Below are 26,669 nucleotides of genomic sequence, written 5' to 3'. Positions count from 1 at the left end.
AATGTCGCTATGTGTCTGAAAAATATGCAATACTCCTCTTTAAAGTCGTGGCACTTGATCCTGAAGTCACCCAGATAAAATCAGAGTTAAAATCATGCACTACTTTGTCTTCCCTATCAGGTAAAACACAATAAAGCATCAGGCTGAAAAGTTAAAAAATTCAGGAAGTATTACAGCTTATGCAACTGAGCATGTTTTGCAGTGAATCAGTCACATATCGGCTTTACTTCTCAATACGGTTGGATCAAGATGATGCACATCACTGCTGAGGTCTTCATGCTGTGGTTAGCTAGTTCCTGTATTGACGTTTGACTTCATCTGCTCGCTCTGAAATGCTCGATCACTCTTCATAAAGTCACACAGCCGAGCGCTGCGCCAGCTGCCAGCTGGAGACGACCAGGAGCGAGGAAGACACCATGAAGGCGATGAAGGTTTTCCTGCTGATCTCGGCTCTCGGTGAGTCTCTTTCAGGTGTTTGAAAGTCTTCACTCCGACTCTGTGACACGTGCTTCATTCTTGTGGTACAGGGGGGGAGTGAAAAGTGGCGGCTGCCGATACTGTTACAGTGTTTCATAAGTGGTGTCTGTGCTCAGGTGACACCAATCTACACTGTAGTTTAAAATCGGGGGAAAATTTGTGACACAACTCAAATAAACCTCAAGTTTATGGAGAACAAGAACAACTTGTGTTTTTCTAACAGAAAATGCTTTTTTAATCATTATTTGGGACAATAGAGTCCAAAATCACCAAATTAAAAGCACTCAAGGGCCACAATTTATTTGTTTATTTATTCACTTAAAAATGCAAAACGGTTTTCTTGTTAATTATTTTCTTTTTACAAGCAACAAATTAACATATAATATTTTGAATAAAATGGTCTAAAAAGGGATCTTAAGTCTCTTAAGTTGTTTATCAGGTTATCAATTTTAGTTTATTGCCATTAATAAAAATGAGACCAACTGAGTGACTAAATCTGTTTTGGTCTTAAATGTTACTGGAGATTTGTGGCCCCACTTACTATGACATTAAAATAAAAACAAAAATAAATCAAAACATGCCTCACTAAAACAGAACCCTCATTTTCTATTTAATATACAAATTTGTCATTAAAAATCTCATAAAATTGCATCCATGGGCCTCTAAAAAGTACTAAAAGGGCCGCAAATGGCCCTGGGACCACACTTTGGACACCCCTGATTTGATGAGCTGATAATTCACATAAAGTGACGTGAAAAAGTATTTTCCACCTGCAGAGTTTTGCTTTAATAACCTAGATTGTCCAGATCCTGACACAGAGTCAAACAGAGCGAGTTGTACGACGGTTTTACAGCTAACAGGTCAAAATCCAGACGTTCTGTGAAGAGCTGCTGTCACTGCTCTTCTTCAGAGAGCCCTCTGAGAAAGGAAATCAGATTAACAATACAGGAACATTTCTAAAACAAATAACAGTACATAAAGCAAGAACATTAGAAGGGTATACCAAAAGAACAACATTTGATAATAATACAATTTACCAAACAGCATGACACCACCACCACCATGTTTCATTCTTGGCATAATGCTCTTTTTCTGAAATGCAGATAGTTTTATGTCAGATGTAACGTGACACACACCACAATATTTTCTTAATATTGATGAAAGAGTCCTACTTCCACTTACATTTTATTTCTCTATTGTTAGAAGTGGAGCTCATTTTTAATCAATATTAAGGAATTAATTACTTAAAACAAGCTCCTATGTGTCGCTATAAGTTACTGTAAGTTAGTTTTGTCTTATTTCAAATGTACGAAGACACTTGGACTGGAAAACAGGCCACAAATGCTTGATGATAAGATTTAGTGTTTTTGCAGTGTGAGATCATCAAGATGTGAGTCGGAGTTTGTGTTTGTTTTTGGGTCAGCAGTGGTTCTGGCCCTGAAACTCTCCTTTAGATGCTGTTTTTTGCTTAGTCGGCTCCTTATTGTTCATGAGCGCCGCCGTTACCAGAGGATGCAGAGGCCTGATGTGGTCTAGATGGGGTTTTTTGGGTTACTCTTTGGCATGTCAGGGGATTTCCGTCTTTGACCAGATTTTTGAAAACAGTGTCAGAAAATGCTGTAATCTTGACAGATTTAACACCGAACCTCTCGGTGCGGACCAGCAGACTTTATGCACAGTTCCTGACCTGTAGTCATTTCAATTGGAAATGTTCCCTGATTTCAAAATCTTGGCTGACGTGGTGCTTGTAATCCCAGTTTCCCATCAAAACCCTCGGATATTTGATTAAAACAGAAGCAGGTGCGGATCAGGAAGAAAAAGTAAATTTGTCTGTTCAGATTCATATTTTTACTGCAGTTGTTTAATTTAATTGTTTACATGTAGTTACCAGGGCAACAGTCAGTGGTTTCTGTCACTGTGGGGAAAAAGTAACCAGCTTGATCTGTAATGTTACGATGTGAAATGAAATTTAATCAGACGTTGTTAGAGTTCCCAAAAGTTGTTCTCAGGTAAGAGTAGCAGAACGTCAACATGTTCTTACTCAAGTAAAAGTAAAAAGTATCCGTCCAAGAAATGACTCGAGAGGAAAACTGATCAAATTATCAATCATTTAATATTTAAGGATTACATTATAAGACAGACCAAAATATAAAGTTAAGTGGATATTTTGGTATTTTAGGGACAAAAATGAGAAAAATATAAAACAAAAAGTAAAATCAGGCAAAAGACAATTTTCCAACTCAGTTTCTTTCAATAAAAAAACTTATGAAACGTTAACAGGAACTGCAGGTGTTTGTGTCTGGTGATTTTTTTTTATTAAAACGTTTGTTTTTCATTCAGTGTGTAGAAAATCCAGAAGGTTTACTAAAGTAAAAGCAGAGATACTTCATAATAAAATTACTCAGAGTAAAAGTACATTTTCTCAAAAAGCTCCTCAAGTAAATGTAACTAATTACTCCCTAACTCTGAACATAATTGAAGGTTATAATTTTTAAAGATGGACGGGTAAAGATAGATTATGATGGAATATTTTTGACCCCTTCAATCTAAATGAGGGAAATGGAAAAAAAAATGGGGTCAGTAAAAAAGAAACACAAAAAAAACTCCGTATCCGATCAAATTGTTTTATTTTCTCCCATCCTGTTGAAGTTATTCATTTCCTGTGTCCTCTATGCTTTTTTTTCCAGCCTGTTTCTATTTTTTGATTCAGCTTTCAGGATATTTAGCCAGATTTATGTAATTCACAGAGCGCTGTGATTTATTTGTTTATGATTACCGAGAGGTTTTCTTTATTTTTCTTTTGTTCTGAAGACGTTTGTCAGATTCCAGTGCTCTCTCAAACTCCACGAATCGCTCTGGCTTGTGTGTTCGGACAGACATAACCAAAACAACGACGTGTGTCGCTTTCCTTTTGCATTCTGCTTTTAATCTGCTGTGAACACCGGATGAGTCGTTTACGTCGTTGGTAATTAAATGTTCTCTGTTTTCTCCCTAACCCAAAAGCCACCGAAATGTTAGATGTTATCCACTTTGTGCTCATGTGGTTTGAATTTCTTCATATCGTGAATGCTGATTGGCTGATATGTGATCTGTTGTGACTGATAAGAGGGGAAACTTTGCGGACTAAACCACCTTCTGTTTAAAATAACTAGTTTAGAGGCCAAAACGATCCACTATCAATTAATTTACAGGATAATTTATGTTAAACTGAGTGCAGTCTGGACTGTGTATGGTTAAAATAACAAAAGTGTGATTTCAGCGTTTAGAGTGCAAGGAAATATTGTGAAATACTGAAAACATTAAATGGCCTTTTCTGATTCTCCCACCTGAACTCTGGATATAAACTACTTCAAGTTGTTTTGTCAGATTTTGTAAAAAACATTTTCTATGCTTTATGTCTGACTTTGTGTTTGTTCTCCACTCAACCTGCTAGATGTACGATTTAATGTGATCTCAAAATAACAGCGAGATGAATTTACCTCAGAGTGGCTCAGAAACATCAGCAGCTGTAGAGTTTTGACACCAAACCACTCGGATGTGCCTGGTTGCTTCCGGCAGGAAGCTGGAGGTGAAGAAGTGGTGTTGAAACCACAAGTACTAGAGAAACATGCATGAAAGGCAGCTAAGACACCAAAAACCCAACATTCTGCTGCCTTTAATCTCCTAAAACACTTCAACAGGAGCTCTTGACTTTCTTTAAAAATAAATCTGTTAACAGTTGCATGATTTGTTTGGGCCATTTTAATCCTTTTTCCACCCTCTGTAGGCGTTGCCGCCTTTTCACAAAACAACGGTTTTGAAGATGATGATGATGATGATGATGGAGAGGAGGGTTCTGGAAGCGGTGAACCAACATCAGAACCAGCAGCTGGAAACAACTCCAGCTCCCTTCCCTCCTCAGGTAACCTCGTCCTGCTCCGCTGAAGCTCACAGAACCTCCTGCTGTGACTGTTTTGATGCATCAGCTCAGCTCTTCATTAGTCAAATGCACAGTAGTGGAGGGCTGATGATGTGGGCCTGTTTTGCAGCCACAGTGTCCCAAAGAATCCCAAACAAAGCAACAAATAGCTAAAGAATAAAGACTTAAGAGTTATTACTTCAAAAAATGAGCTAATCATGAGGTGTACTTACTTTTTCTACACCCATATTGTCCAGTTTCGCTTTACGTTTCACTTGTACTTAAAATCAAATGAGATTAAAGCAGAAAATGTAATTTCCTGTTATCTAAATTCCTCAAACTTCTGATTTTAATGACACTTTCTGCATTGGTTATAAATATTCTCACTGAATGCTGAAAGATGAAATTGCTGCTGTGAAACAGGAAGTAGATTCCTGCTGGTAATGGTTTTCTTCTTCTCCTTTCAGCTGCCAAACACTCACCACAGAGAGGAGCTGTTGTCACCAAATACACCATCTGCCTGCTGCCTCTAATTTTAAATGTGTGCATGAAAGCCTGAAAATAATCATTTTCAGAGAGTTGTAGAATATTTCACACTCATTGTTTTAATTTAAGGGTTTTATTTAGATGATTGTGTATTAAAATAATTCAAATAATATTTCCTCTACCATGCAATGTTGTCAGTTTACCAAGGTTAATTCTGTTGGGGAAATGAACCGTAAGAAATGTTCTGGTACACTTTGGGATTCCATTTCGTTTTATTTTTTTTACAAATAAAGATCTAAAAACTCTGTTAAGCATTTGAACTCAGCCTCCTTATTGAAATCCAAAACAATATGTTGCTTTCAGTAGCCACCTAATTCGTAGACTGTGAGTAGTTTAATCTCAGTTACCTAGCAACCCCAGCGGAGTTCCACCAGTTACCTAGCAACCGAAGCTGAGTTCCAGCTGTATTCGCTGTACAATGGCTGCTGGAAAAGACAAGTGTTTTGTTGCTGACTTTGCCATCCAGAAACTACTTGCTGCATTCTTGCTGATTGTGCAGGAGGCTCCACTTCTGCTTTTCAAAGATGTATGGATGTATGATTGTGCATCTGTTTGCAGCCATTTTCACGTGCGAATCTAGATGTTGAGTTTCAGTTGAGCTTATTTGGATTTAAAGTGACAATCATTTTGTGCAAAATATGTAACGAGCATGTTTTGAATAGACCGTAGAGCAAAAATAACCTTTTCAAGGAAGCATACAAGGTCACCTTGAGGTTAATACCTTGGAAACCAGGAATAGCTTCCTGTTTTCAAGGCTAACATGAGTCTCAAGTGTCTCTTGGTCTCAGGTTCAGCTCAAACAGGTGTGAGGCCTTATAAGCAGAAAAGATCTTCTGGTTTAGAGCGTCATCACCACTAACAGGGTTTCAGTAAAGATTTGGTGGAAAGTTAAGGACAAACTATAAGCAGAAATGCATATTAGCCACAGATCCCTGTTTCGAAACAGGGATCTGTTATCGAAAGTGGAAAGAGGAAGGTGGCATTATGCAGAGAATGCCAGACGCATGGAGCAGACAGAGAAATGTGCTTCAACATGAACAGAAATGAGGCGTTTTTAGGCGGCACCATTTCACAGCCTGTTCCTTTTCAGTCAAGCTGTTTAAATTGTCGAAGTGTTTTGAGGTGTGGATAATTATTTGATGACTGACTGAATAAACGAGATCCTTCCAGGATTTTTCTTTCTCTGCTACATGAGATCCAACCTGAGGAGCAAAATCACCAACAATGTTCAACATCAGACCCTCGGCAGCAGGAGAAAACGTCTGGAAATCTTCAGAAATACAATTCAGCTACTTAAAGCAGAAAGAAAATATTCATAAAACAGAATCTGCTTACAGCAACATGTAAATTCAGCAGCGCTACGCTGGTGAGACGACCTCAAACTTTTACCGCCAAAGAAAGGTAGCACAAAGAAAGGTAAGTGGTGTTAGCCAAGCTAGCTAACAAGTGTTAGCAATCTGCTTCAGAACCAAAATTAATTTGCTTGAAGAGATTTAGCCAATAGTAGCTACACATATTACATTAGCTACATGTGTACAGATTGTTCTGTATGCTTTAGGGCAAATTTCTGTTTCCTGTCAGCTGTTTGGCAGCTAATAAGTGCACAAGCTAAAGCTAACGCCACCCATACAGACATATTGTGGAAGTAAGTTGTTGTTTGATGGGAAACGTCTTTCTTCATGTTTTTCATGTCATCTTGTCAGGTTTGTGTCTTTTTACACTTATTTGTGTTGACTTTGAAACTGTTGTATCTACATGAAGCACATAACCAGTGATAAGGAACCAGATAACCACATGACTGTGGTTATCTAGTTCCTCTACTTCAGTTTCACTTATTCCCCATCTTTCTTGAAAGCTTGGTCACACTTAAAGTCAGACAGCAGAGCGTTTAAGGAGAGCCAGAAGAGACGATGGGAACGTTAAAGGTTTTCCTGCTGATCTCAGCGCTTGGTGAGTTTTTTCAGGTGTCTGAAAGTCTTTACTCTCTTGGTAGCTTCATGTTTTTGGTACGGGATGGAAAAATTGGCAGCTGCCGTTACTGTTCCTGTTGTTCCAGAGTTTTATTGTTAGGATTTGAGCTCAGCTGACACAAAATGAGTCAAACTACATTGTGGAGTTAAGGATCAATGAGATATTAGTGTCACAAACCAGCCAACAAGGAAAACAGCTTCTGAGTTCCTATTAGGAAAATAGTTAAGATCATTTTTATACCAGTGAAAAAAAAGAAATCGTTCTGCTCAAGGAAGTCAATTTCACAGATTTTATTTGTATTTGAAGTTGAGGAAGTGATTTTTTTCACAGTGTTGTGAAAAAGTATCTTCCCCTTGCTCATGGCTGCCGCCCTGGTGTAGGACGGCGGCCATGTTTTGTTGGGTCTGCAGTTGTGCCGTAGAGTTTCCATGTTCAGATTAGAGAGCAGAACAGGAAGGTTTTAATTTGCTGCTTTTACATCTTCTGCAGGTGTTGCCGTTGTTTCATCTCAGACAGAAGAGTATGACTATCTAGGATATTATGATGGTTTTAATGACACAGTATCTTCTTGGAACACACCTGACTTCACCATCGTTTTCTCTTCAGGTAACTTCTTCTTGATGTGCTAATAAAAATATATACCAAAGAGCATTTACTACAGAATATTTGTTAAAATTTTGCCCTTACATTAAAGTATTTTACTCTTTATTCTGTTTTTATGCGTTTCATATTCTCATCCCCATAAAAGGAAATCCTGTTCTAATCTGATCTTTATGATGCTTTCACAACTTCCTGCTTTAAAAATGTTGATGCATTAATTCAGTTTTCTGCAATATATTCCAATAAATACAGAAAGATGAAACTTTGTTGCTGTGAAGCAGGAAGTAGTTTCCTCCAGTTTCCAGCTGAATTTTAATTGTTTTCTTCTGCTTTCAGCTGCCAAACATTCACCACAGGGAGGAGCTGTTGTCTCTAAATACAGCCTCTGTCTGCTTCCTGTAATGTTACATTTGTGCCTGAAAGACTGAAAATAATGATAATAAAAAAGAAAAACAAACCGTTTGTTCAAGCTTTGCTTGTTAACTACAACCCTGCTGAAAAAGCGTTAAATAAAATAAACAAATGGTATTAAAATAAACCAAGTAATGTAATTTCTGCTCCATTATGCAACGATGTAATGAACTTTAAATAAACAATGTGGTCTAAAACATTCTGGGTCCTTTGACATTATGTGTTTGTTTTTCTTTGTGTGTTTTGGGGGAAATTTTACATTTTTATATCTTTTTAAACACTTTTAAAATTAAAAAAAAAATTTGGTGCCAATATCTCCAGTTATAATGCATGTTTTTTGAAAATTTACATTGAACATTTATTTGTCACTAGTTTTTGAATCTGTTCAATATTTCTTACATTTTGTGCTATTTGGTTTCTATAATTACTTTTTCCCATTCCCTTGTTTTAGAGTCACTTCAAAAGGTCATATTTTATTGGTGACCAAAAGATTTTTTATTTTGTGAAACATCAATTTGCATATGTTTAATTTCATTTATGAACCTTTTTTCCCCAACTTTTTCAAAAAGTAACTTTTGAAATCAGGCTGTGAAATATCAGGAGACATTTAATTGTGAAGGACATCAATGTCATAACTTTGTCTAGCCACATTTTGCTGATTGCATTGTTATGATTGCATCGGCGCCATCTTTGTAGCCCAGTCAGTAATGCAGTGCCAACTGTGATTCATCATGTTGTGCAGCTCAACTTTGAACGACGTTTAGGACGCCTGAAGAGCCGCTGTTACAGGTCACATTTAAAGTTTGAGAGAAAGTGAAGACACGAAGGAGAAGTTCAGGGAATTGAAACGTATTAAAGCTTAAAACTTCCTTCCTTTTGCTTTTAAAACCTCTTGATGGACGTTTGAGAGGCAGAAATGAATATTCAACATGCACACCAGTCAGTCTGGGCTTTATAACTGGATGACCTTCAGGCCTTGTGCTGCTCAAACACTCAACATCTCCACACAGTCCTCTTCGTTTCGGCTGTTTTGCAGTTTTCTAGAGATTTGTTCCAGATTAGAGGTCCGAAGAAAATAACTTCAGTTTGTTTCTGTTCAGCTGCAGAAAGTTATGGCACCTCCATGCATTTATGTTTTCTAAGTTTCTACTAAATTAGTTCATAGTTACCTGGTGACGCTGTGATGTAGAGCAGCGTATCATCTGCATAACGACGATACGCGGCTAAAAACACAAAGTCTTACCAAGTGTTTTTAATCTGATTTCAGGTGAAAAATTCTTGACACACTTGAAATAAGAGAAAACTAACTGACAGGTAACTTACTGGTAAGATATAGGAACTTATTCTGGTTCTGCTCTGCATCCCCAGAACCAGAACCAAACAGCATTCAGCTTCTATGCACCACAAATCTGCAACAAACTTACAGAAAACTGCAAAACAGCTGAAACACTGAGTTCCTTTGAATCTGGACTAAAAACCCAGCAGTTTAAAGTCCTAATAAATGAAACCAACATTTTGACGACGTTTGGCTAAAACTAATGCTTCAGTTGTTGATGATTTTATATTTTTGTCTTTTTATAATGTAAAGACGTTTTAACCGCCTTGTTGCTGAAAGATGCTATACACACGATCTTGATTGATTGATTTAAGCCAATTATTCCTTAAAATCGATGGAAAAAGTACCAGTTCCAGTGGCAGATTATTGAAAACATGTTAAAAGTGAATCGAATATGTCAGCAGAACCAGCACTTAATTATAATTAATGACTGAAAACAAGCTCCTAAATCTTGATGAAAACTTACTCGTAAGTTAGTTTTGTCTTGTTTCAAGTGAAACTTGACTGAAGTACTTGGTAACTTGGTAAGTATTTTTATTTGCCTTGTTACTCGTTATCTGAGCCACTGTGTAGATATTAAATAGGAGGGGCCTGAAGGTGAAACCTTGTGGTACACCGGATGTAATCCATCCCTCTTCTTCAGGTAAGACGCTGTTTTGCAACACATTCCAATTTATTTTTAAATTAAATTTCTTGTAATTACCTCTGTCATATAAAAATGTTGGGGTTTTTTTATGGTTAAACCTTCCAGTGTTTCTATACCTTCACCTCTGCGTACGACGCAGGATGGATCTGGACTTCCAGACTCTTCTGACCAGGCAGCGCGGTTCCACTCATTATCATATTATTTAGTGAACCTGTTCATTTCATGACCTCAAAGAAAGTTTTCTGGGTACTTTTTCCTCATCTCATTAAATTTTCCTGTGACATCAGCAAGACCTTTCAATCCACAAACTGCTCCTCAATTGACTTTTTCTCTATTTCAGACGTGAACAGATGGCACAGATGGTGAAAACCCAAACAGATTGACAGTTTCTGTTTTACTCAGACCAGCCTGGCTGCCTTCAAAATGACTCAAATCCCCGTTTCTCCCCATTCTGATGCTCAGTTTAACCTTCAGCCTGTCGTCTTTACTACGCCTACTTGCCTAAATCCCAAAATGCATTGAATTTCTTCCATGCCAACAAGTGTTAGAAGAGGTGAAAGTGGTAAGAGCTGAAGTAACCTGTAAACGTTTATCTCTGTGCTGAAGGTTGAACAGGGTTGACACCTGCGCTGGTGAAGTAGAAGCAGCGAGAAAGCAGAGCTACTGTTGCATCCTGTGCGGCCCTGGAGCTCGCTCTGCGGCTGATGACTCAGTTCCTGAAAACTGAGCGATACCAAGAATGATTTACAGAAAGACGCCCAACAAGTGTGGCACGGAGAAGAATATGATTCAGTGATGTTTGTTTTTAGAAATATGGGTGGGAGATAAGGGGGGAAAGGGAAAGGTTAAGATGGAAAGAAAACAGATTTCATGCACACTAAGCATGTTTTTATTAGATTTTCTCTCTTTTCTGCAGATATTTGCTAAATTCTTGGTGGAAAATAATAAAAACGTTGAAAAAAAAAGAATCCACATTTCATCTACGGTTCCACGTCACGACAGAGAAACTTTCTGAAATCAGGCCTCAGAGCCCGCCAGTCAAATTTGAATTCTTCAAACCACAACGCTTAAGACACACAACAGAAAAACACAGCGAGGTAAAACAGGGCGACGGTGAGAAGGGAGGATGGGGGAGGGCGGAAGAAACAGAGAGAAAGGAAGAGAGACGGTTTTAGAGCTTCAGGTCTAAAAGTGGAGAAACGCTGCAGAGGAAGGAGCTTAAAAGAAAAAGGAACAAAATAACTTGAATAAAAGGGAAACTGCTGCTGCTTCGCTGATGATCAAGCTTCTTGTTGTAAAAAGAAAAAACTATCAAGTGTTGGAGACGGTTTGAATCAAGATGATGAAGCTGCTGTTTCAGCTCTGCTTCCTGGGTGAGTTCACTTCAACTGCTAACACACTTTTCCTCCCAGGTCCTTTTTCTAACTCAAATCTTTAATAATAAAAACACAGAGATGCTCACTGAGGCGACTGATTAAAAACTTTCACTTCTTCAGTTCGGTTTAGTCAAATGCTACAAGAATGTTTGTTCAGAATGAGCAGCTGGATGTAAATTAGCCATCAGAGTCATTTATTTACTCATCTGGAAAACCTTAATTTAGTCATAAATCTGCATTTGCATTATTTCCACAGACTATGAAGCACATTTAATTGATGCTTTCCATGCAGGAAGTAAAGCAGAGCCAGCACACGCCGCAGTGAGCTTTTAGGTTTCCGCCAAAATCAACTGTTATTTTTTTCAAATGCAAAGTGATGTTGGTGCAAAAGTGCAATATTTGCATATTTTCTGTTTAGGAATTAATACGATGCTCACATTTATGAGGGGGTGTGTCCAAGTTTACTGAAAGTTCATTTTAATCAGAGCTAAAATAAGAAAGAACATTTCAGCATTATTGTGGTCCTGCTGATTAGGCTGCAGCATTAAATGAGATTTAATGATTATAATGAAAAGATGCAGAAATTAAATCAATGTTTAGATTTAGGAAGTTAAGAGCATGCTCTTTGATTTGACTGGACTTCTACCACATGAATCAACTAACTAAAAATCTGACTCGATTTATAATTCAGGAAAAATAATCAAAATGCAACATCATGGGAAATTATCTTTATGTAAATAAAAACACAGCTCCAGTATTACACTGCAAAAACACAAAATCCCACCAAGTATATTTAGTCTAATTTTAGTTTAAATATCTTATTACACTTGAAATAACTTCTGAGGAACATTTTAGAAAGATATATGAGCTTATTTAAATCAATAATCGCTTAATATTGATGAAGAAGTTCTAGTTCCACTGGTAACAAAACATTTTTCCCATTTTATAAGTGAAATAATCTGCCAATAAATCTAACTTTTCATGAATATTAAGGAACTATTTAAATTAAATAACCTCATATGTCTTACTGAAAGGTCATTTTTAAGTTAGTTTTGTCTTATTTCAAGTATAATAACATTTTTGCACTAAAATTAGACCAAAATACTTGGTAAGATTTAATGGTTTTTCAGTGAACACATTAAACTGTGTTGCCTTTCAGGAAGTAAAACATGTTTATTATTAAATTAAGGTTAGAAAATGATCAAGAAGGTGTAACAGTGAGTTTAGTGACAAAATAATCACTTTGAGCTTTCAGGATGAAAACTTATTAGACACAGGTGACGGTTTTTAAAGCTCATAAAACTATGGCTGAAAGCTTTCAGCTAGTGCAGCTAACCAGTTGCATCTGTCTCGTGTTTGTGAGACTACAAACTCTGGAAAAAGTATTAAACTACAAAAATGTTTGATCTGTAACTATGAAGCAGATTATCTTTAGAATATAACCACATTTATTTGAACATCTCTCTGTAAATATTTAATAAAACATCTAAAATATCTTTAAAAGAAAGCAAAACTAAATGCTAGCTTGTAGTTTAGCAGCTTTATGCTAAGATAAGTGAAAGCTAACATGTTTGGTAAACTGTGTGAGAGGAGAAAGGCGATAAAAAACATTAAAGCAACAGTTTTTAGTTCTGAAAGTTTAAACAAAAAGTGGACAAATCACCACTAACCTCACATCTTAGTGTGACTGCAGCTGCAGTTTCTGGTTTTACTTTGACTTAAAAGTATTCATGCTAAATGTTAGCAACTGTGCAGGAGGTTTTGGTCTAATCACCAGTCAGATCTTTATGTTTGCAGCAGATAGAGCAGAATAAAGATGTGATCAGAGAACCTGAATGTTTTGTTGTCTTCCTCAGATTTTTAACACCTCTTTGCTCTCATGTTGCACCAACTGTAGTTTGTTTTTTCACACATCTAAAAGCAGCTGCAGCTGTAAGAAGACTGTCAGTCGCTGTTATCAGTAAACTGCATGCTGCACACATTATGTTACTTTATGATTTAAAGGACAAGCTGTTAAATTTGATGGTAAGATGTTGCTTTATGTAATATTTCTCTTTACTGTTTTGCAGCTCTAGCAACTTCTGCTGTTTCAGAAGAAATACCTGCGACAACGATACCTCCTGCAACTCCAGGTAAAAACTGACTTACTATACATGATTTATCATGCAGAATATTATCATCCACATCCTGTAAGCTCTATAATACATAATACAGCAAATGATAGAAGTAAAAACTACATTACATTTGTTTGGTGACTTTTTTTTTCTTGAAACACAAATTCCTTAAGATGGGATTTATTTACGTCACAGAGTGCATTTTCCTGAAAAATTCAGTGTAAAATTATGCTAATTTATTAAAAGGCTTTTTAAAAAGCGACATAAGTGTTATGAATAAGTGTGAAGGCGGCTGATTGAGATTTTAAAAGAATTAGCAAAGTCTATTTTTGTTTCTATCTTGGTCACAGACGTCGCCCCCTGCTGGTCAAAACTCAAACCACTTCTGAATTCATTTTTCAAATTTAAAGGGTTTTTTAGCATACGGTGAGCAAGCTACCGTCAGAAATTGCTCTCTAGTAAAAGTAGCACAACTCCAGTACATAAAAGTAAAATTATTTGGTAAAAGGAACTCAAGTACTGAGCAACTGATCAATCATTTAATATTTTTAAATTACATCATCAGACCAAAACATAAACTTAAGTGGAAACTTTGGCATTTATGTATCACAATGATGATAAATCATATAAGTAACAAAAATAACAAAATCACACTAAAGAACATTTTTCCAAATCAGTTTCTTTCAATGAAAAACTGATCAAACTTTAACAAACTCCAGGTGTGTGTCTGTGTCTGATGAGGTTTTGGTTAAAACATGCTTATTCTTCATTCAGTGGGAAGAAAATTCAGAAATTTGACTCAAGTAAGAGCAGAAATACTTTACAATAAAGTTACTCAAGTACAATCAAAATGTTCAGAGTAGTAAAAATACTCCTAAAGCTAGTAAATGTAACAGTAAATTATTACCCATCTCTGGTTACATCGTTAAACTGTTTCCATAGAAACGCAATCATTGTTACAAGCATACATTTTTTACTGTATTCTGCAGCGTTTGATGAATATCAGATAAAGTATGTATTTTGTATTTCAGGTTGTTCTAACATTTAGCTCGTCTAGCTAAACTCTTACATCCTGGTACTTACAGACTTCTCTGCCCCAAGGATTGTCCTGTTCAACAGCAGAAGCCTGAAATTTCTAATCTAAAATCATTTAAAAAGTCTTAATCCAAAATGCACAATTCTGTTTTTTTTTTTTACTCTCGCCACTTCTGCACAAGTGAACCATCAATGATCTGCCTCATTAATTTAGAATTTTCTAGTTTTATTTATTTATATTTATTTTATTTTATTTCCTGTTTCTTATTTAGTTCCAGAAACTTCCGCTCCCTCACAACTAAATTACACGAAAACGACCGTGGATGTTCTGAAAAATGGTAAAAATACTCTTCCTGAAGTCACATTCTTCTTCTTCTCCTTCTTCCGCTTTCCTTTTCTTCTTCTTCTACGCTTTTTGGCGGTTGGGAAACAATGAAATTGGTGCTTTACCGCCACCAAGTGGTGTGGAGTTTGGAGCAGCGCGTCACTCCAGAATAAAATTTTATTAAATACCTGCGTTAATTTAAGATAATAAAATACTATCTGAGAAATGTTACTTTCAAATTATTTTTAAATAAATCAACTGAATCTATTTCATTTTTAAATCAGCTATTGTCATTTTTCCTCATTATTTTGACAGAATAGCATAACATGCTACACTTTGCAACGTTTTCCTAAAATAAAGAGCTCAATTTATCCCAAATCTAAGAGAAATTATTCTCTCTTCTCTCCTCATTTATCCAGTCTTTTGAGTTTTATTAATCCAACTGAGAAACAAAAAAGAAATGCTACATTTTGTTGATTACCATCATCAAATCATCAAATATTTTGATCAATGTTGCATTTATTTTGATCTCTTCCTATCTGTGTCTTCATCTTCATGACTTCCACTGCTGCTCTCTGACAATTAGCTTTAAAAATGTTATAGGACTGAGTTTTACATGATCTCTGTGTAGCTAATTCATTTTAAATGATTTATTAAAGTGCAGATGCTTGCCATAAATGTAATATACTGATAAAATGATGTTATGGTTATTTTACCTCCAATAAATGGTTTACAATTGACTAAATATTAGTGAAAAAGTACAAATTTTTTCACACTAAATGCAGAATACAAAGTATTTACTTAGTTAACCGATACTGATATTGATACAGATGCTTTCCATTATTTATGTTTATATCATAAGAATTTGGATAAAGTTTATAGATGCCTACTAAATAATCTAGTAACATATTATCATAATAGAAAAATACATTTCATTTGTGTATTTCTTCCTGAATAAAGTTTAAAAATATTATAATTTTCAATGAAAGATCAAATAAATTTCAATAAAGAATCTGAACTAAAGTATTTATGTTATTGACTTAAAGTGCAGGAATGTTTAGTTTCCTTCCATCAACTCTGGATTATTTTACAGATTTCACCTGTTTTCTATCTATCGTTCTCTCTGCAACATTTTGAAGTTTTAATTTGAAGATCTGAGATTCTTCTTTGCTTTTTGTCTCCTTTATTTTAGAGTCAGATCATTTTAATGCTTCGGCACCTAAGATGGATGTTAACAGAACCACAGAGGAGACGAAGAACGGATCAACGCCAACTCCATCACCCACAATGCATCAGAGCCCAACCTCACCTTCAGTAACCACGGTAACAATCCTCAGTAACCTGCATATTTTTATATTCACTGGATGAAGTGAAAACATGAATTAATTAGCAGAAATCCTGTGGATTATTTGAGCTAAATCTTCTGTTAATCTGCGTATTTTAATAGTTCAAACACCAAATATACATTAATATGATTTAATATTAACAGTAGAAACCGTGTTGGTGCTGCAGTAGACATCTACACTGCAAAAACTCAAAATCTTACCAAGGATTTTTGGTCTAGTTTCTACTGCAAATATCTTTGTACGTTTCTAAAAGACAAAAATACTGGCAGATTATTTCACTTATGGTGAGACAGACATTTTCTCATATTATAAGTGAAATTATCTGAGAGGAACTAGAGCAGAACCAAATACTGACTATACTTTTTCTAAAAACATAAAAACAAAACATGTTTTCTAAAAATCTCTGATGGTTTGGATCATTTCAATTGGAAACTTTCTCCAGTTTGATGGACAAATCTGTTTACTTGACCTTAAAATTAAACATGATTTATTTTCCTCTTTGGTTGCTTTGTTTTTACTAAAAGTGCAGAATTGCTGTGTTAGAAATTCCACATCTTGTGCTACATTGAGGGACAACTTTCTTCAGTCAGAGGCTTCTTCAAAGTTGCTGGAAAACAGACTGCTGCAGGAGCCGCATCTACATCTCTATGACAAAAATATTCTTTTTAGGATTAATAAAGAACTTCAGGATTAAAAATGAATCCAATCTGTAATGTTTTACACAGTTTTGCAGATTTTTCTTTTACTTTCTGGAGATAAAAAGCTCCTGTAGTGAGCTAAACATTTGCAACAAAACAGCGCATCATCAATGAACAAAGTTTTGTCATTATTAACCTCATATCTTCACATCTCTGCACCTGAAATGCAGATGTGGTCGTTTGGATGCTGCTTGTTGTGTAAAGTTATGTAAAACATTCTTTAAAAAGGGTTTTACGTGTGAGCTTAATCGACCTGCTCCACCGCTGCCGTTCTAGAAAAACAGCAGACAGGAAGTGAGTTTTGGGTTGTAGTGCAAAGCCCACCATGAACAAGAAAAGCTTCAGAGACACGAAGCCAGTTCTCAGAAATCCAGGAGAAGAAACAAACATTTCGAACCATCAAATGCAAGAAGGTTGAAATAAAAAGAGAATGTCAGATGGAGTTAACTAATGGAGTTTTTATTTCTTCTTTTGCAGCAGAAAGTAGAAACCGGCAAAGGGTCAACCTCTGCAGCGACTACGGCGTCCGCAGCAGGTAGCTCAGCCGCTTCATGCAGGCTGCAGGTTCTCGCTCTGCCTCGTTTTGTCTTCCTGTATCAAACCACAGCGACTCACACGTCTGACTTCTCTCTAGCTGCTCACCAGAACCCACAGGAACACATTCAGATACGCTAAATTTAATCCAGCTAACCAGAACGGACGCTAATGGTCACAGGACGAACAAAAAAAACACACTTTTACCACTTAGCTGCCATTTTCAGGAGCGAGATTTATGATAACCGGCTGCAGTTTGTTACTAAATAAAGGAGAGGGACGTCTATGTTTAGTTTAACTGCGTGAATATCCACAGAAACATTTATTTACCGTTTTCCTGTAACGCTTTCTGCCTTTTTGGTAACATAGGCAGCTAGACTGATGGTTAGCATTGACTTAAAGGAAATCAGTGTTTCAGCTGTTTTGCAGTTTTCTGGAAGTTTGCTCCAGATTTGTGGTGCATAGAAGCTGAATGCTGCTTCTCCATGTTTGGTTCTGGTACTGGATGCAGAACCAGAACCTGAGGGGTCTGGAAGGTTGCTATGGCGACAACAGCAGCTCTTTAAAGTATTGTGGTGCTGAGCCGCTCAGTCATTTATGAACTAACAGTGTTTTAAAGTCTGTTCTCTGAGCTGCAGGGAGCCAGTGGAGGGACTGTAGAACTGGGTGATGTTCTCTAACTTCCTGGTTTTAGTCAGAACTCCAACAGCAGCGTCTGGATCTGATTGATATTTTGACACACAGATCAATAAATCAATCATGTTTATTGTATAGCACATTTCAGCTACAAGGCAGTTCACAGTTCATAAAAACACAAAAATATAAAGTCATAGAACACACATCCAATAATTGCAGCTTTGCATTTTGTCAAGAACCGTCGATACACATCAAAATGTTATTTCATTCACAATGTCTCAGAAGCAGCTCTGATCAGGTGGGATTTAATCTAGCTATGGATGAGTTTCTCTAGATCTTAATCCTGGAGATGTTCTTCAGGTGACAGAAGGCCGACTTTGTAACTGTCTTTAAGTGGCTCTGAAGGTTCAGGTCAGAGTCCACCACTACCTTTTCCACCAAGGCCTGCTGCTCGGCAGTTCTCAGCTGAGCAGCAGCAACCAGCTGACGCTGAGCTACAGAGCTGGTAAAACGCTGCTGAAGGTTTTTACCAGCTGTGTTGTGATTATTTCCTGAAGGCGGCGTTTCAGAAAGAGCAGGAGCTTTTAAAGGAGTTAAATTACGAAGCCAAAACTCCATCTGAAGCCAGCGTAGTTCAGATGATTCCACACACAATCCCCTTTAAGAACAATGTTATCCAGCGTTTGTTTTGAGAATGGCCGCCTGCGCTTTTAACCAGGGGAATAAATTAAGGAAACCAACATTAACTCAGATTTCTCCTGAGTGAAAAACTAAATCTGATGTGTTTCTTCCAGTGGCTGCAGGCGGTTCATCTTGGGGTAAGTTCACTTTTTTTACTCCAGTTTCCATCTTTTTAAACTCAGTATTTTTTCTTTTCCATTGTAGTCCATTTATTCACTATGAGGTGAATTATCACCCCGATTCCTGCTGGATGTTTCATTATGTCTCAGTTATTAAAAACAGACCAAAGTTATACTAAAACAGATGCAAGTCATTCATGCTATTAATACTTTCCTTACTGAATGCAGATGTTTTGTTTTCTAGATTTGGGTTCAGGAAATTACAGCTAACATGTTGCTAATTTTCCAGCGCCCTCTGGTGGTCACTAGAGAACAAATTAAATCAGAATAATGTGAATACTTCTAATCACCCTACTAAGATATTCATTATTTCTTCTGTGTTTTAATCAGAAGAAATTCATTTTTTAACCTAAAATGAGGACAATCAGAAGGTAATCTTGTCATTTTGTTCTCGGCAGCTTACATCCTGCTGGTGTTGATCATCATCGTCATCATCGTTCTGTGTGTTATCCTCTACATGCTCCGCAGGGCATCCAGGGTGAGAAACAACAAATAAATCCATATTTCCTTAAAGAAAAACAATCACACTATGATATGATATTTAAACGTTTTAATTTCTATTCACCTGTTTGTTTTTCAGACGTACTCGTTTGACCTCCAGCGCCCTCCGGCCTCCAGCAGTGCGTACGAACCAACTGGCACCTTCGGTCAGGTTTACCTGGACGACCTCGGTAACTAACTAACTCCATCTAAATGTCCTAAAACGTCTGACAACCTGAGTAAGAACGTTTTTGTTTTGTTTCTCAGACCAACCGGCTAACAAAGATGTGATCTCTGATGATCTCTCCACCACACCGGTACCCAACGGCACCGGCCCACAACCAGAGGAGAACACAGACGGGGAAGAGAACGGTACCAATGGTTGGTTGTTGTGTCTGGAAATCTAAATATTTAAACAGCAGGAACTTTAGCAAATACCTGCATGTTTAAAGGAGCCGATTATTCAAAATGTACATTTTTCACATTTCTATATTTCCATCTGGGTTTCTACTGCTTCTAAAAACACCTCAAACGTTTAAAAACAAACACCCAGATGGTTTTTGTTGTTTGGAAAATAAACTGTTTCAAAATCCTCGAAATTGTTCAGTCACACTGCGCCCCAAGCTGGGCTCCAGCATATTTGGTCAGCTGGTTTTACCACTGTGCAATGGCTGCTGGAAAAGACAAATGCTTGGTCTTGCTGCTTTCTTGTTGGTTGCGCATGATTCTCCACTTCTGCTTTTCAAAGATATATGGTTCTATAATCACGCATCTATTTGCAGATATTTTGATCTGTGAGTGTAAACGCTGAGTTGGGCCCGTGACCAACAGCAGCTTATTTGGATTTAAGGCGACATGAGGCTCTAAAGCAGCTCATTCTGAAAGAAAATCTAACTAGGCAGAACTAAGCAGACTAAAAGCTCATTATGCAAGAATTATTTTGTGCAACAAATGTAATAAAAATGTTCTGAATCACCAATAGATCAATCCTAACTTCTTCAAGGATGCATAATTAGATTTTATCTGCTCAGTTCTGCCTATTTTAGCTCCTTTCAGAAACAGAATAAGCTGAAAATGGCTGCAAACTGATGCACATCTGCACAGCCGTACATCTCTGACCCTGATGAAGAACAAATGGATGGTGAGTTGACAACAAATCACTTGTCCTTTCCAGCAGCCATTGTACAGCGCATACGCTGGTAAAACCAGCTGACCAAACTTGCTGGAGTTCCACTTGCGTTGCTAGGTAACGCACCGGGCTTGGCTGGGGTTGCTAGGTGACCTAATAATCAGGAGGTTTTTGAAACGGCTTGTTTTCCAGACACCAAAAAACTATTAATATGAAAAGTGAATTGTCCCCTTTAAGGCAACATTTGATGATCCAGTCCCAGTTTTGGTGAATTCAGACATTTACTCCTTTGTAACTCTGTCCCTTCCTGCAGCTCTTCAGGATCCTCCAGAAGCAAACGACCCGCAGCGATCTTCGTCCCCCTCCTCTTCCTCCTCCAGCAGCAGCTCGTTATCAGGAGGCGACCAGGCAGAGAAGAAATCCAACCAGATGAGCAGCAACAACTTGTTCTTCGATGCAGTCGAGGAGACGCAGCCGCAGCAACAGAACGGAAACAACAACAATCCATGTGAGCTCATTTAAATACCACACAATCAACAGGTGCTATAAAACATATTTCAGTGAAAAAAAAATCTTTTTCTAATAACTGAATCCCAGTTCAGATGTTGAATGGAACTTTAAAGTCTAGTTTAACATTAATTCAACATGTTGTTATAAATTAGGGTTAAATAATAATATTTATCCATCATATTTAAACATTAAAATAACAAATTTAATATGTAGTTTTAAATATTAATGAGTTTGATATAATTTTCTCTGCAAGCAAAAGGAAAATGTGACATAAATCAAAAATCTTTCCCTTTGTTTAAATTGTTTTATTGAAGTATCTGTATAAAACTGGAGAAAAAAAACTACAGCTGAGTCCAAAATTATTCATATCCCTGCTTATATTTTCATTTTCCTTCTGACTGAAGGTCATGTTAACATTTTGCAGGATTCGTCCAGTTTTGACTTAAATCTGACTGAGAATCTGCAGGTGAGATAAAGATGGCAAACAATAAAAGATAAACTGTCACAATATCAGCTGAATTCCTGTAATAATAGAAGATTTTCCATTGAATATTGAGAACTAAAAAAAAATGTAATAAAATGTAAATAAATCAGATTCTGTACATTGTTTTATTATTTTCTAAAAGAGGCATCTCCCAAAATGTTTAGTTTATTGAAAACAGTTTCAAATTAAAACTTTTAAAATAGCAGCTTATTGATTTTTTTTTGTCAGTTTATAATTGAAGCATAATTATTGACATGATACTTTATGTGTGTGAATATTTTCTAGTATTTTTGGCTCCATTGGTGTTTTATGGACTCAGATAGTTTGTTTCATGAGAAAGTAACACGTTGCTCTATCCTGAGCGGGTTTCTGTTGATGAAACTTCGGCCAGCAGGGGGCGATCTCCCACACGCTGAAAAAAACCCAAACAATCATTTCTTTGCATCTCAGCCGCCCATGTGAGACATTTGGAAAAATCTCGATAAACAGAACTCCAGGTTTCCTAAAACTCATTTTCTTTGGACTTTAGTTGCTTGTTTATATATATATATATATATATATATATATATATATATATATATATATATATATATATATATATATATATATATATATATATATATATATATATATATATATATAGAATCTTTAGCTTTTACTGTGAAAAATGTGTTTTTATGTCTGACTTGTAAAAATAAATTTTTGCTCGTTTTTTCTGGAAGATTTATGAATTTAAATAATTTAGTTTATAAACATATCTATCTCTCCTTTTCTTAGCGGTTTGCTCCAGCGACCCATTTGTGGAAATAAACCTGGATGATCCGGCCTGGTCCGATCAGCTCCTATCTCCTCCACCGACCTCCTCGGTCCTCCCCTTCTCCTCTTTCTCCTTCTCCTCTTCCTCCTCTTCTTCATAGCACCCAAACATTCACACAGAAGCAGAGACTGAATGTCCTTCCCACCAGAATCAGCAGAAGGTCTTTAAAGATTTCTCTCTTTTTTTCGTCAAAATGCCTCCCTGCTTACTTGAAACGTCAACAAGCTAAACACGAAGCTAACCCAAAGTTAGCCTGAACTATTTTGATGATGAAATGCTTTTTTTTTCTCAAGTGGTTTTATTAATTTTTTTATAATCTATAAAAAAAATCAAGAAAAACTGCAACTTGCAACATTTGATGCTGTCAAATCAAACTGTTTTAGTTTAGCGTTTATAAGTTATGAGTTTTATGGCTTTCTGTTTACACATTATCGGTTCTCAAACTAAATAAACTGTAAAGACTAGAAGCTAATGTCTCCTAATTACCCTCAATGTGTACAATTTTGTAAAAACTTCTTATTAAATCTATATTTTGTGCCTCACATGATAACAGAAACTCAACAGCTTTACATTTCTAATTCTGAAGAATTGTTTTTGGTTTAACTATTATGAATTATTTCCTTACTGTACAGAAGTAAAAATATGCAGGAACTGCTTTAATTAATGCTCTGATTCAAACTGATAAGCAGCTGTGGAACGTTTTTATTTACTAACATGACCTGAACTTTAACCTGTATGAATCAAACTTCCTGTCAGTGAAGCACATTTTGTGTTGGTTTTAAAATAAAAACATTTTGTGTTGGTTTTAAAATAAAAACATTTTGTATTGGTTTTAAACTTAAACTGTTTTGTCATTTTCTGCATTAATTTAAATCCTCCATTGCATCACGTTATGAAAAGTCTGTTGAAAAGTGAAAAACAAACAAAATAAACAGTTTTGGTTTAACTTTGGCTAACAATAATTTAAAAAAATAAATAAATACAACTTATATATAGCAAATCCATATTTTTTTGGTTATACATGTAATATTTGCATTTAATTTCCACAAATAATGACAACAAAAGTAAGTAATAGTAATGTACTTTAAGATTAGATGTTTTTTGTCATTAGGTTGGAATATTTCTACTTTTTTATTTTTTGCATAATTATCCATCTCCTTTTTGTTTTATCTTTATTTTTATTTTGAAACCTAAAACTAGAAACAAAATGTTGACTATTTAAAAATTGTTGTTGATAGTTAGCTAACATGATAATTGTCTTTTCAACAATTCATGCAACATCAAAAACTCCACCAGGTTATTTTATTTTTTTGTGCTCCAAGATTGCAGACAGGAATTTTACTGATGTCCCACTTAAGATCTTTCAGATGTCTTAATAGATTTTTGATTAGTCTTTTTCATATTTTGATTACTCTTTTTCACATTTTGTATCGAATGAGGCTAAAGCTAATGTTTAGATCAGGAACTTTCTGCTTTCATTGTAATTATTTATTTAGAAGTTTACATGTTTTTTGACTAAAGTCCTAGAGGTTAGAGTCCTTGTCAAACGGCGTTTTGACTAAAGTCCTAGAGGTTAGAGTCCTTGTCAAACGGCGTTTTGACTAAAGTCCGAGAGGTTAGAGTCCTTGTCAAACGGCGTTTTGACTAAAGTCCTAGAGGTTAGAGTCCTTGTCAAACGGCGTTTTGACTAAAGTCCGAGAGGTTAGAGTCCTTGTCAAACGGCGTTTTGACTAAAGTCCTAGAGGTTAGAGTCCTTGTCAAACGGCGTTTTGACTAAAGTCCTAAAGGTTAGAGTCCTTGTCAAACGGCGTTTTGACTAAAGTCCTAGAGGTTAGAGTCCTTGTCAAACGGCGTTTTGACTAAAGTCCTAAAGGTTAGAGTCCTTGTCAAACGGCGTTTTGACTAAAGTCCTAAAGGTTAGAGTCCTTGTCAAACGGCGTTTTGACTAAAGTCCGAGAGGTTAGAGTCCTTGTCAAACGGCGTTTTGACTAAAGTCCTAGAGGTTAGAGTCCTTGTCAAACGGCGTTTTGACTAAAGTCCTAGAGGTTAGAGTCCTTGTCAAACGGCGTTTTGACTAAAGTCCTAGAGGTTAGAGTCCTTGTCAAACGGCATTTTGACTAAAGTCCTAAAGGTTAGAGTCCTTGTCAAACGGCGTTTTGACTAAAGTCCGAGAGGTTAGAGTCCTTGTCAAACGGCGTTTTGACTAAAGTCCTAGAGGTTAGAGTCCTTGTCAAACGGCGTTTTGACTAAAGTCCGAGAGGTTAGAGTCCTTGTCAAACGGCGTTTTGACTAAAGTCCTAGAGGTTAGAGTCCTTGTCAAACGGCGTTTTGACTAAAGTCCTAGAGGTTAGAGTCCTTGTCAAACGGCGTTTTGACTAAAGTCCTAGAGGTTAGAGTCCTTGTCAAACGGCGTTTTGACTAAAGTCCTAGAGGTTAGAGTCCTTGTCAAACGGCGTTTTGACTAAAGTCCTAGAGGTTAGAGTCCTTGTCAAACGGCGTTTTGACTAAAGTCCTAGAGGTTAGAGTCCTTGTCAAACTGCGTTTTGACTAAAGTCCTAGAGGTTAGAGTCCTTGTCAAACTGCGTTTTGACTAAAGTCCTAGAGGTTAGAGTCCTTGTCAAACGGCGTTTTGACTAAAGTCCTAGAGGTTAGAGTCCTTGTCAAACGGCGTTTTGTCTAAAGTACAGCTTTTTATTTCTCTTTCTCACTGTTTACGTTTTAATGATGTTTTTAAAATCTCTTTCCAATGTTTTTGATGTTTTTATGTTTTTTAAATCTCTTTCTGTTTTTATTTTAATTATGTAAAGCACTTTGAAATGCCTTGCTGCTGAAATGTGCTATACAAATAAAATTTGATTGATGATTGATTGATGTGACCCAGATTGAAATCTCTCATTTCTGATGGATGCGCTGCTGGTGAGATACTGCCTACTCATAGCTACTCCACACAGCCACACTTCAAACAAGTTGAATAGTAACTTTACGCTTAACCTGTAGAAACCTGAAAATAACCGGGAGGCGTAGAGTAACAGTGAAACTCCAGATGCTTTGAACAATTACCGAGTGGTTTTGACAAACTTACACCTCACAGTCCAGCAGGCACGTTTGTTTCCTACTTGTTAAATGAGTGAAACATGGAAAAACACCTAGATAGGTAATCAGATTTTAGTCTTCCCAGTTCTGCCATTCAGTATGAGCTGCTTTGGAGCGTCTTGTCACTTTAAATCCAAATTAGCTGCTGCTAGCCACAACCACCCCAACTCAATGTTTACACTCACATGTGAAAATAGCTGATCTTTGAAAATCATCAGTAGAGCTTCCTGCACAACCAACAAGAATGCAGCTAATGATGATAAGTCAACAACAAAACACTGGTCTTTTCCCAACATGCAGCGGTGAAACCAGCTGACCAAACAGGCTGAAACTCTGCTGTTGTTGCTAGGTAACAGGCTGGGCTTGGCTGGGGTTGCTAGGTAACGGCGCAGAGTGACTTTGCAATCAGGAGGTTTTTGGAACGGCTCGATCTAAAGACACCAAAACAGAATAACCTTTTGAAAAAAAACGTCTGGTGATTTATCTTAAGCGATTGAGTTGATTTTAGAAGCATCAGAGATTCAAATAAACGAATAAACACATGCAAAATATGAATTTAGCAAATAAATTTAAGATCCTACAAAGCAAACAAGACATTAAAAAATGTCTCATACAGAGATCATTGTTTCCTACCTGTGGACTTTCCAACATTTTGCTGCTGGAACAAAATTTAAAGAGACTTTCACTCTTTAAATGTTGCTGTAGTTGACTGGAGTTTTACTGATGCCTGAACTCGGGGTTTCTTCTGTCCAAACAATTTCTGTAAAAACTAAGAAGAGGTACTCCCCCTCTGCAGGTCAAACTACTTCTGTTCCACTTTTGCTCCAAAGGAACCAGATGAGACATTCCTATCCTAGCAAAATGAACTGTAACGTTTTCTCCTGTAGTCAGTGTGTAAGAGAGAGATGGCAACAAATCAAATATCTGCAGTCTGGATTTTCTTTCTAAAAACATTTTTAATAGGAAAAGTTTTACATTTAATAACAGTTTATTCAACAGCATCAGCTCTGCTTTCTAGTTTTTCATTTAGTGCGAATAAAGACGGAATAATAAGAACTTACACATCCCAAATTAATACTCTGCAACTGGAGTGAGAATCTTTACATTTCTGACTAATTTAGTCATTTTTTTGTCTAATGTTTCCATGGAGGCCTGACTTTTATTCCTTTTTGAAAGAATAAGAGTCCTAGAAGGGAATACAGTTATAATTTTGCTGACCTTCAACTGAACAGAGAACCGTAGGAGTCACAGGAAAGAAATCACGCGGCAGAGTTGCATCACTTCGATCTGAACCGTCCTCCCTCCCACCTCCCAACCCTGAAGGTTTTCTCTCGTGTGAGTCTGATA

General features: G+C 36.6%; 1 protein-coding gene and 2 long non-coding RNA genes across 12 annotated transcripts; all 3 read left to right on the top strand.

Moving 5' to 3' along the window:
• Positions 1 to 232: 232 nt before the first annotated feature.
• LOC148154287 (uncharacterized) lies at positions 233 to 5,172 on the top strand. The gene is made up of 3 exons (XR_015766189.1): positions 233 to 456; positions 4,244 to 4,378; positions 4,843 to 5,172. It is a non-coding gene; the product is annotated as an uncharacterized LOC148154287 (long non-coding RNA).
• An 809-nt stretch (positions 5,173 to 5,981) lies between these two features.
• LOC106932727 (uncharacterized) lies at positions 5,982 to 8,102 on the top strand. 2 transcript variants are annotated; one of them, XR_015766191.1, is made up of 4 exons: positions 5,982 to 6,337; positions 6,777 to 6,871; positions 7,382 to 7,498; positions 7,829 to 8,102. It is a non-coding gene; the product is annotated as an uncharacterized LOC106932727 (long non-coding RNA). The 2 variants fall into 2 exon arrangements; XR_015766190.1 differs by having other exon boundaries at positions 5,983 to 6,322.
• Positions 8,103 to 10,624: 2,522 nt separating this feature from the next.
• LOC106932726 (uncharacterized) lies at positions 10,625 to 25,096 on the top strand. 9 transcript variants are annotated; one of them, XR_015766084.1, is made up of 12 exons: positions 10,630 to 11,258; positions 13,331 to 13,393; positions 14,683 to 14,748; positions 15,928 to 16,058; positions 17,257 to 17,314; positions 18,744 to 18,767; positions 19,208 to 19,287; positions 19,390 to 19,480; positions 19,557 to 19,670; positions 20,732 to 20,926; positions 22,190 to 23,801; positions 23,845 to 25,096. XR_015766084.1 is itself a non-coding variant. In XM_088015520.1 (11 exons), exons 1-11 carry the CDS (start codon positions 11,225 to 11,227, stop codon positions 22,327 to 22,329), a joined length of 993 nt encoding a protein of 330 aa, XP_087871646.1. In that variant the 5' UTR covers positions 10,625 to 11,224; the 3' UTR covers positions 22,330 to 25,096. The 9 variants fall into 9 exon arrangements, 3 of the variants coding, with proteins under 3 accessions (XP_087871646.1, XP_087871645.1, XP_014867051.2); XR_015766087.1 differs by having other exon boundaries at positions 22,190 to 23,973; positions 24,017 to 25,096; XR_015766085.1 differs by having other exon boundaries at positions 22,190 to 24,145; positions 24,189 to 25,096.
• The last annotated feature ends 1,573 nt before the right edge of the window (positions 25,097 to 26,669 follow it).

This window comes from Poecilia mexicana, unplaced genomic scaffold (genome assembly GCF_051168715.1).
Source record: "Poecilia mexicana isolate PSO_F unplaced genomic scaffold, ASM5116871v1 scaffold_18, whole genome shotgun sequence".
Taxonomy (NCBI): domain Eukaryota; kingdom Metazoa; phylum Chordata; class Actinopteri; order Cyprinodontiformes; family Poeciliidae; genus Poecilia; species Poecilia mexicana.
Note: the sequence above shows the minus strand (reverse complement) of the source record. Positions and strands in the feature narration are given on the sequence as shown.